The sequence below is a fragment of the Triticum aestivum genome, chromosome 7B (genome assembly GCF_018294505.1).
Source record: "Triticum aestivum cultivar Chinese Spring chromosome 7B, IWGSC CS RefSeq v2.1, whole genome shotgun sequence".
In the NCBI taxonomy this organism is placed as follows: Eukaryota; Viridiplantae; Streptophyta; class Magnoliopsida; order Poales; family Poaceae; genus Triticum; species Triticum aestivum.
In genome coordinates this window covers 707422286-707432793 of record NC_057813.1, presented here as the reverse complement: position 1 = coordinate 707432793, position 10508 = coordinate 707422286, and the positions used below count along the sequence as shown (strand labels likewise).

The 10508-nt window shown below is 41.3% G+C and overlaps 1 protein-coding gene across 12 annotated transcripts; it reads left to right on the top strand.

The window, feature by feature from the left end:
* Positions 1 to 1516: 1516 nt before the first annotated feature.
* LOC123155593 (uncharacterized) lies at positions 1517 to 10195 on the top strand. Of its 12 annotated transcripts, none has more exons than XR_006477520.1 (8): positions 1991 to 2581; positions 2664 to 2860; positions 4612 to 4707; positions 5225 to 5562; positions 5835 to 7763; positions 8381 to 8697; positions 8794 to 8895; positions 9683 to 10195. XR_006477520.1 is itself a non-coding variant. In XM_044573752.1 (8 exons), exons 6-8 carry the CDS (start codon positions 8431 to 8433, stop codon positions 9974 to 9976), a joined length of 663 nt encoding a protein of 220 aa, XP_044429687.1. In that variant the 5' UTR covers positions 2040 to 2581; positions 2664 to 2860; positions 4612 to 4707; positions 5225 to 5562; positions 7535 to 7763; positions 8381 to 8430; the 3' UTR covers positions 9977 to 10195. The 12 variants fall into 12 exon arrangements, 3 of the variants coding, with proteins under 3 accessions (XP_044429687.1, XP_044429685.1, XP_044429686.1); XR_006477519.1 differs by having other exon boundaries at positions 5644 to 7763; XR_006477521.1 differs by having other exon boundaries at positions 1994 to 2581; positions 5225 to 6471; positions 7535 to 7763.
* Positions 10196 to 10508: the final 313 nt, after the last annotated feature.

Here is a 10508-nt window from a genome sequence, read left to right as displayed (position 1 = left end):
TACATGGCTTAGCCGCATATATATGCCAAGTCATGAACCCTAGAAGGCGGCCAAGAAAGTTGTTATCGCATATTAGATCTCACCATAGAACAACCAGTCTCTGGCGATTCCCCCAGCAGAATATCAATAACATAGGCATGAGTAGGGTCTTACCTCCCCCGGAAGGGCCCGAGCTTGGGTAAAACCCCTCGTCTCCACGCTTAGCCATATAGATCCATCGAGCGCTCTCCCTACTTGAACTACGATGACACCGCCGATAGAAAAACACTGACAATGGCCTAAGCCCGTACAAGGTTGTGGGCTTATGGCTCACCTAGAACACACAACAACCCGATATGGTGTAGTGCAAGCAGCCAGAGCTATAGCCAAGCACTCTCCTTTCCGCTATTCTTTAAAAATACTCTTCAGTTAATTTACATTTTTATTTATGTAGCATCTGAATTTATGTACGTACTTTCATATTAAATTCATTTTGAAAATTTGTCACAATTTTACAGGTCTTCTCTAATATCTTTTATGGCCCCTTTTTCGAGAGCATGGTTGCATATCTTTGTGGACACGGAAGTTGCACACAATAATTGTTTGCAACCAACCAGATCTAAAACCTGCAATTTGCTCGACTTATAAACGGACTGTTCATTAGGTGTTTTGTTTGTTTTTTTATCTTTGTTTTTTGCATTTTCTAGTTATTTGTTCATTTATTTCCTTAATTCCCTTTATTTCTTGTCTATTTTTTTGGATTTTGTTTTTATCTAATCTAACAACCTTAAGCATCATAGCTCAAATTCAAATATGCAATTTCTTTACCACACACACCATGTGGTTATTTTGTCCTTGTTATGTGCACTTGCGTCTATCTTACACTTGTTGTTTCATTTTTTATTTCAAGGCTTCCGTTTTTTACCGCACGTTTTTTAAGATCTTTTTTTCATTTATGTTTTTCTTATTTGTCCTGCTATTTTTCCTTTTACTTTTGTATCAGAGAAAATATTATGGGCATTTTTTAGAGACATACAACATTACTTATTTCATGTTGATGAATATTTATTTTCAAACACATGGCTGAACGCCTCTGCTGAAGAACTTGAATAATTCCTTTCATAGTCATTAACTCTTGTTTTGAATGAAAAAACGATAAACTGTTTTTTGCGGGATCTATAAAATTGATTGTTTAGTATATATCACTACATGAAGATGATTTTGACAGTAACATATATCCAAACATAAATTTGTATAAATTTTTTTTTTGCCAAATGGCCAGCCCATTTGGCCCCTCTCTTCTTGTTGGACCCTTTCTTTATAGGCCAAGTCAGGCCAGGTCAGGTGAGGTCCAAACACACTTGTTGCCCTAATTAATCTTCATTTTAGTGTTAGTAGTATTAGCATGCTTGGGCTGAGAGGGAGGAGGATGGAGAGAACTCAAAGTGGGCTGTCCCATCTCTTCTCTTGCCTTGTCCAGGAGGAGGGGAGTATATAAGCATTTTAGGGTTGGCGTTGAGTCTCTTTCCGACCCATCTCCCACTCCCAGCCGTCTTTTATCCAAACTCAAAGGCGCCGCTGCATCTGCCCTTCTCCACCACGCACCATCACCGCCGCCCGCGGACAGCACACCCGCCGGTGGCGGCTGCTCCCTCCTCCCCTACGCTTGGCTGCTCTCCTCCTCCTGCTGCCGAGAGCAGTCGGGCCGGCCGGTGGCCGCTCATAGGCCTGCTGCCGAGAGCAGTCCCGCCGGGCGGTGACCGGTGCGCTGATCCGCCGGCGGCCGACAGTTGAGGCTGCGCTGGTCCGCCGGCTGACAACGCCAGGCGACCTGCTGCTCAGATCCGCTGGCAGGCCCGCCGGTGACGGCTGCTGCGCTCCTTGCCGGGGACCTGGGCGGCCGGCGAGAGTCTCCTTCCTTCCCCTCGGCGGTGGCCGGCCGGCCGGTCTGCTCTCCTCTGAAATTATTACTAGTACCTGCATGCTCTGTTGTTCCAGTAGCCTCAGTTTACTGCGCCCAACCCACCCACCTACCAGCCAGCAGAGGTCAGTCAGTACAAGAATAGTAAGGAGTGAGAGTGACGGGTGGTGTCACGTCGGCGTTTTTATCTCTGTCCCCTTTTTTGTTTTCTTTTTGTGACGTGTACGTGTATAAACGAAGCAAGTAAAATATCTCCCGTCACGTAAAACTGACGAGAGGACAGGTGTCGACATGCAGCTGGATTGACCGGGCTGCGGTGCATCTAACCCTAAATTTAACCCAGACGCGAGGAGACTTTCTCTCCTTTCTTTCCCCCGACCCCGTGATGAGGAACAGATCAGATCTGGAGGCTCCTCTCGTCTCGCCCCCCCCCCCTCACCCTCGTCTCTGAGGGCTCCACGCCGGCCGGCCGGGCGGCCCGACCTTCGTCTGCCGCCGGCGCCGGCCATGGTAATCTATCGACGTACGTCCTTGTCCGGCTCCCTCTGCTCTCCATGTACGCGCCGGCCCTTTCTTCCCCAAGCGTTCGTCCTTGCAACTGACTTCCCCGGCCTGCATGCCTCGCCTCGCCTCGCCTCGCCTCGCCTCAAACTCTTGTCGGTTTGGATCGATCGTTTCAAGGTTTCTCTTGTATCAAACTTGCCTGTATTTTTATTTGTTGTTAATTAATCTGACCATATGCATCTTCTGGATCTTCATGCAGGCAGGAGGCTTAATCCATCAATTATCCCCACCATGAACCGTGAACCGGCCGGCCGTTTCATGTCGCACCGCCGCCGCGCTCTCATCCACCTGCCGGCGAACGCCAACAGATGCAGCCCTGCTGGTCAGATCCGCTGGCCGCCAACAGGCGGTATTTCTTGCCGGCCCGCGAGAGGCTCCTGTCCTTCCTCCGGTCAGGTTCGGTGCACAGCTAGCTAGCAGGCAGCGATCTCATCTCTGCTCCCTACGTTACTACTACTCTGGATCTGGCACCTGCTCTATCTATTGCATGTGAAGAGGCAGCGAATAAATCGCATGAGTGTGGACGCGACTGCGTGACCATGGATGGGACATCACCTCCCTCGCGGTACCAGTAGGTACATGTGGTGGGGTAATATACTACTACTACTATATAGTACTAGTTATATATGCAGAGATGAGGGGGGAGGGAGCAGAGCAGAGGGGTCTGCTCTTTGTTCCCATGGATGCATGCGAGCCCGTGCCGGCGGCCACGAGTGCAAACCCACCCGTTGTGCCGGATGGATCCAATGTGTACCAATCGGAGCATGAGTTATATGCCGTGGTCTCCACCTCAACCGGACACATCCACCCATTTCAATACGTCCACCACTCTATTCTTTTATTTTCTTTTCTCCTTCTTGCAGCTGCTGCTAGAATCTTGATTTGTTATGATTTTCCATTCAGTTTCACCTGGTTCAATCAGTCTTTGACGCTTTCTATTACTGTCCTCTCGCCGTGGAAGCAAGCCGCCTTGCTGTTAAATAGGTTTTTGTTTGTGGTGAGCACAACGGCACGTTAATGACGGGGATGCCGATAATTTCATGTTGACTTGTTAATGGGGTGTTCGCATCTAGATCTAAAAGTTCGGCTGAAATTATCATATTGTTTTAGGATCTGTTCGAGCCTTGGGCTCCCGGGGTGTGTACATGTTTTTTTTTAATGAAAATGTCACAGGGACTAGTCCATGTTCCTCTTTTTGTATAGACACAACCAATGTATTATACCTTCCAATGTTTAGGAGAAATAAATTGAAAAACTAAGTTATATGGTTCAATTGAAAATGTTTAGGATTGAGATTAAGCTTTTTCCAACAAACTCGAACCAAATTTACTCCTATCGTTGTAGCTTAAAATGTTCTACATATTTTTATTGTGTCATTTAAAAAATCAAATCACTGTAGCATTAGAATTATGTTGGCATGTAAAGTTTCGTGTTGATCTGTTGTATCGTTTGGGAGAAATAAAAGAAACAGATAGTTATAGGTTTTTTTTTGCCACCACTTGTTATATTTTCCTTTGTCTTGCAAAATGATAAGAAGACATGTATACTTGAAAGAAGAGAGTTACCGTGCGTCTTATCATTCTCGCACCAGAAATTTCGTGCTCACTATGTAACATCCATTTGCCTTTGTCGCTATAATGAGAAACCATCGATTCCTAATATATATGGAGTGGAAGGGCCGGTCGAGGGTCGACTGTGACTCTAACGGCACGCCTCTCATGTTGATTCAAGCTTGGTTTATGAAACATAGACACCCATCCATCCATGATTGCATTTCTATCTGCACTTGCTTGCAACAAGGCCTCGAATCCCTAGATAATACACATCAACTATTTTCTTGTTGGTCTTGTTGTTGCTACTAGCATCTAGATGTACTCTCATTTGCCCGCGCCTTCATTTACTAACCCATGGTCCTGCCTCGGCCGGCCTTGTCCTGCTCCCTATTTTCTCCACGCGCCCTTTCTTCCACAAGCATCCTTACAACTAACCAACCATGCCACACACCGCATCTGTTTCTCTTGCCTGCCTATTTGATTTTCCCAAGCTTGTATGTTTGGGTCAATCGGTTCAAGTTTTTTTGGTATCCTCTTTCCTGTATTTTTTATTTACTGTTAGTTAATCTGACCAGATGTATGCTTCTCCTGCAGGCAGGCGGTTAATCTATCCTCTCATCTCCCATGGACCGTGAACCGGCCAGCCGTTCCCTCTTGTACGTGGTTAATCGGTCAACAACACCAACCAAGGTGCAACACTTGTCCGTAGCCATACATGTACGGCGTCCTCTGTTATCACCCGATTTTGTAAAAGTGATGGCTCTCGCTAGACCCAATAGCTATGCTAGATCCAATCCAAACTAAAAAAGAGAGATAATTTTTCCGTACACTATATATGTAACTTTGAGAATCATCTATTGGATTTACATTGGATGTTTAATTAAAAAGGTATGTGTTTAATTAATTAAAAAGAGGGACGATACCCTAGCTGAAATTCTAAAGATCTAACCGGTGTATTCACACCTGACCTATAATATTTCGTGTTTATTTTTGTACATTTGGGGGAAATAAAAAACTAGAAAGTTCATTGAGTTCTATATTTATATTTATTTGTTACCCCTTGTTATGTTTGTGCGTGCCACATACCCTCGGCTTTTTCTCTGATTATTCTTTTGTCTATCATTGTATGTTGTACAATTTTTGTTACAGTTGTTAGTAGTCATGTCACAAATTCATATATCTACATTTCCTTCTTTATCCTTTATAGGGTCAAGATAAGCAGCGTCGATCCCTCGTCGAAACGTGCTCTTTCTGCAACGAGTGCACTCTTAGCATGAGTTGTATGTCTTGCGGGGACTCCACCTGCCCCAAATGTTGTCTCCCATGTCTGGATTATGGTTCTGAAACAACAAGTTGTTTGTGGAGACATCCATCAATGGTGCTAAGTTCTCATCTATAGCTGCTTGCAACAAGACCTTCAATCAATCCCTAGAATCCCTCTGATCCATACTAGTTGTCGGTCAAACAGATGTATCTCGACGTATTTCAGTGCTAGATACATCCGTTTGAGTGACAATTAATATGGATCGAAGGGAGTATAAAAAGGTAGTTACTCGTCTATCCCAACGTAAATGAACAAAGTCACTTGTCTTCCTGCTACAATTGCTCCTTGCATTGTTTTTTCAGGATCTAAAGAAGTTTTCTTACTAGACTTGGGGTTAGCCTTACGAAACATCTCGTTCTTACCTTTTGGGTGGTCACACGAAAGCTCTATATCTTTTTTTGTTGATGTTTCTCTCATCTAGATTTATTCTGATTTTCCAATCAACTTCTTCTGGCTTAATTTGTTTTTAACAACCGGCTTGATTCTTTTGTAGAAAACAAAAAACAATTAGAAAATATAGTTGTAAAGACTTCAATTCTCAAGAACTTAAATGCGAAGATAAGGTGAAGGGCCTTTGCTTCTTCTTTTGATTGCACAGGAGCTTATAATCGACTTAAAAAACAGGTTTGGTGCTGATGTGTCCAAATCCCATGTTTTGATGTAAGCTAGACATCATTTTCAAACAGTCATTCATGGTAGTAGTGAGTAAAGTGACATTTTAATGTTGAAACTGTCCCCTGTTAATTTGTAAAGTTGGTCTCTCCATCTATATCCAAATAACTTAGCTAGGAGGTAGGATCAAACGATTAACCTTTTCATCAAATTAGAATTAGAAGAACTAAATGGTCAATACCATGGCTGAAATTCTTAATCATGAGCTTAATGTTATGGATATTTTAAATGTGGCTCAATCCCAAAAATAATCTAAGAGTTTAATGCTGACCACAAGCATCATTTAGAAAGTTCTTTATATTTATATTTTTTTTGCTACAACTTTTATATTTGTACATGCCATGTACCATCAATTTTTCCTCTAATTATACTATTTTCTAATGTTGTATGTATTATAGTATTTTTGTAGTGCTACTATTCATCACCCAGGGTGTAGAATAAGTTATTCTTCACCCGAGGTAATCTTACTATCGCTTCCTAAATAAATTACGTTTGAAATTCAAAAAGTTACATTCTTATTGATTCACTACGTCAAATTTGGCATAAGAAAATAAAAATGTAGGTCATAAGACAATTTTTTTTGTAGTTTATGTATATTTTACTCTATGTTTTTACGTTTGTAAATTTACATAACATAAAATATTTTTTAGTGCTACTATTCATCACCCAGGGTGCAGAATAAGTTATTCTTCACCCGAGGTAATCTTACTATCGTTTCCTAAATAAATTACGTTTGAAATTCAAAAAGTTACATTCTTATTGATTCACTACGTCAAATTTGGCATAAGAAAATAAAAATGTAGGTCATAAGACAATTTTTTTTGTAGTTTATGTATATTTTACTCTATGTTTTTACGTTTGTAAATTTACATAACATAAAATATTTTTTATGGTGACTATATGTTTTCTTACAGTCTCTTTTTACATCAGAAATAAGAAAAAAATTACGGAACATAAAATTACGTTGCATTGATGGTAAAATAGAGGGGGGTGAAGAATAACTATTCCTCACCCAGGGTGACGAATAGTCAATCCCTATATATATATTCATACCCAAAGTTAATGTTTGTAGCTACACCACAAACCATTCACTTTTCAGTAGGTTTCATCTCTGACTTATTGTCATGTCCAGTTGTTGAAGAATACTCCCTCCCTTCCAAAATTTAGTGCATATAAGATTTTTCCGAGTTCAAACACATCTATGTTTGACCAAGTTTATACGAAAAACTGTGGACATTTATAATACAAAATAAATTGAACATAAAAGTACATTTCATAATTGCGTCCCCCCTTCCCCCTCTTTGTCACATGATGAAGTACTATACCACTTTTTTCATGTTGTTGTATTTATCTTTTGTTGCACCCTATATATCACTTTGACTAGGAATACTATTGTATTTATTCATGTTTTAAAACTAATTGTTTGAATTCTATAATTTTGTTTCTTTTATACATAATTAATCATCAAAATTACATATCAAAGATTGTACTGAACTTGGTTGTCTTTTATTCCGACTTTAGGTACAGGTCTCTTGGAGCTTCATTGGCTTCGACTTTGTCTATTGTCCGTTACGCCAATGTGATTGGAACATCTTCCTGGTGATTGGTTACGAGTAATGTTGGGTATTACATATTTTGGTTCTCGATGTTGACACGGAAGAGTGTTTTTAGCACGATAGATGAAAAATACTTTGGAATACCCGGCAAGAAACATGCCACACATGATGGAGAATTACCAGTAAAACCCTTGGTGAGTACTTCAACTAGGATATTCCATTAAGTATACAAATATTATTTGTGGAAAATTATCTGTCCATATGTATATTTGAGATGGCGTTTTCGTGCAATAAATTATGATAATTTTATTGTTTTGTTGATTTTTATACATAATTGACGCCCAAGGTTATATCTGAAACTTACTTTTGGTTATAATTTTTTAGTACGGTATATGAACTTTTTTTATCATCGGAAATCAAGAAAACATTGGCTGTTATTTATTGCTTTTTGTTGGAATCATGGATAAATGAATAAGAAGATACTCCCTCCATTTCTAAATATAAGTCTTTTTAGAGATTCCAATAAGGGATTAGATACTGAGCAAAATGAGTGAATCTACACTCTGAAATGTCTATATACATCCGTATGTCCCTTATTGAAATCTCTAGAAAATCTTATATTTAGGAACGGAGGGATTATTAGATAATGGACTGCAATTGCTAAATATATGTTAAATAGCTGACAACATAATTTTTATATTATTTTCAAAAGTAGTAAAACGTATCTCTGTATCAGTGCTTCTCAGATATAAAGTATTTACATATCCGTATCACACCGATACTGTATTCATATCAGTCTTATTTTTTTCAGGATCATCAGGGCAATGAGGCTGAAAGCACAAACCCAAAGTGTCCAGCCAAATGGGTCACGGCCCGTGCACCCTTCCCTTACAAAAGCTTGCCCTAATCCGCTGGTATATAAGTATTCTTTCGGTGTGCGTGCAGCATCCACCCGCAGTCTCCCTTTCAATCCAAATCCGCCGCCGCCGCTCTCCGCTGACCATGGAGCGCCAGCCAAACCGGCGCCGCGGCCGCGCCCCCCAGCAGGTCCACGGCGACGGCCCCCTTCCCCAGGGCGGAGGCCCCCTTCCCCAGCAGGTCCAGGGCGTTGTCCCCGTCGCACAGCAGGTCCTGATCCGCTCTCCCCTCACCCCTCTCTTCACCGGTCGTTCCCTGTTCCTTACCCTGTTGAACTCGTGTTGTCTCGTTGGTTGTACCTGGCAGGTGCCGCCAAACACAGTCCCAGGGGAGTTGCAATTCAAGGCCTATGAGTTCATGAAGTTTGAGCCGAAATACCTGAAGCTGCCAAGGCGTGCGCCAGCAGTGGTAACTTTGTGCACTTTTTTCTCTCTGAAACCCTAGAAATAAATTGTGAGTAATTTTCATAGAGCAGCTTCAGAGAATATCCACTTTGGGGGTCACTTGCATGCCAGATAAACAGGTTGAGAGTATAGTTAATACTAGAATATAAGCTTTTCTCTTTGATACAATGTGCTTCATCTCTGCTGCTGATTTTAGCCAGTGTTTTGTAGCATATTCAAGTCATAATCCTGCATTTGTGATTGAAACCTACAGCATAACCTGTGATTTCCTGACTGACAACCTGCAATTGCTTTTTGTGCTGTGTTTTTTGAAATAAAAAACATCACCTTCAAGATTAGCTGTCCTTTTAAAATGAAAACATCACCTTGAAGATTGGCTGCATCTCATGGACTGTATATTTGGGAATTGGTTAGTATAATTTTCTTTCTTTCTTTGAAGCAACGTGCTTGATCTCCTGTGGCAATTGCTCCTGCTGGTGGTTTATTTAAGTGTTTTGCAGCATACTGACCTCATATGCTGAGGTTGATATGCTATATGACATGTTTACATTAGGTGTTTTTTTTGTCATGGTAGAGTAGTGATTTGATCTCCTGAGCTCCATTATGTAAGTACAAAAAATTGACATCCTGAATGAGTAGTAATTCTCAGTAAAGAAGATCACATATTGTTACTTTTGACTCTGATTTCCCTTTTGGTTTTAGTAATGCAACTGTCTGTTGGTTTATGTGTCGGCGATTCTACCAAAAGGTTCATATATACTTACATCCTTCCTTGTGTTCATTCTTTTCAGGAGAGTACCAGGTTTCTTTTTCATAGAGACACGGACAGGACTGGAAGCACTGTTGGTGATCTTATAAAAAGGAAGGCGTACAATAGGGCTGAGAAGCTGGGAGACAAGAGGAGGCAGTACCTGCAGGTCCTTCCAGAGACCAAGGACAATGAAGAATTACTGAAGAAACTTGACAACGAACTGGCAGGGCTGCTGCATAGCCTGGACAGCGCTATTGCAGAGCTCGATGCCGTCGTCCCCGGCAATTTTGCGCGCCCCAACCACTTCAGCAAGCCTCCAGCCCTGAACAAGTAGGCTGTTGGGTTTTGCAAAACTTTAGGACAGCTTATGGATAATATTTTGTAATGCAACGTAATCGGTTCCAATGATGCTTGTTCTGAGAGTAGCTCTAGTCCATTTGAAAACTAGCCAGGATATGTGATGCAGATGTTATTTCTCTCAGGATATGTGATCTATTCCTCTCAGATGATCAATTTGTTTTATCCAATGAAAGACAGAACAATGCTACACTCACTTGTTTACTAGTAGCACCACATATCTATCTACTTGCAAGCTTGGTGTACAATAATTTGCATATCAACGCTCTCATTTGCATTCCTTGTAATGAAAATAAAGAGAAGGCGGCTAAACACGAGTGAGCAGTGCATTTTTGCTGACTAAGAAACTGCACATCTCGGTAGCTCTGTCTATCTCTTCTGACATAGGAGTAAAACTGTGGAGCATAAATAAAATTAGTATTTCTTGCCGCCTGTAAATGACTGGACTTTGGTCCCTTGTATGATTCAAAACATTTGAAAACTGGAAATGTTGAACTATTTGCTCTTAC

Bases quoted from the DNA above. Each gene is read 5' to 3' on its own strand.
- LOC123155593 (XM_044573752.1), top strand. From the start codon at position 8,431: ATGGGTCACGGCCCGTGCACCCTTCCCTTACAAAAGCTTGCCCTAATC. The intron at 8,698-8,793 runs GTCCTGATCCGC...TGTACCTGGCAG, and splicing joins TTGTCCCCGTCGCACAGCAG to GTGCCGCCAAACACAGTCCC. The intron at 8,896-9,682 runs GTAACTTTGTGC...CATTCTTTTCAG, and splicing joins CAAGGCGTGCGCCAGCAGTG to GAGAGTACCAGGTTTCTTTT.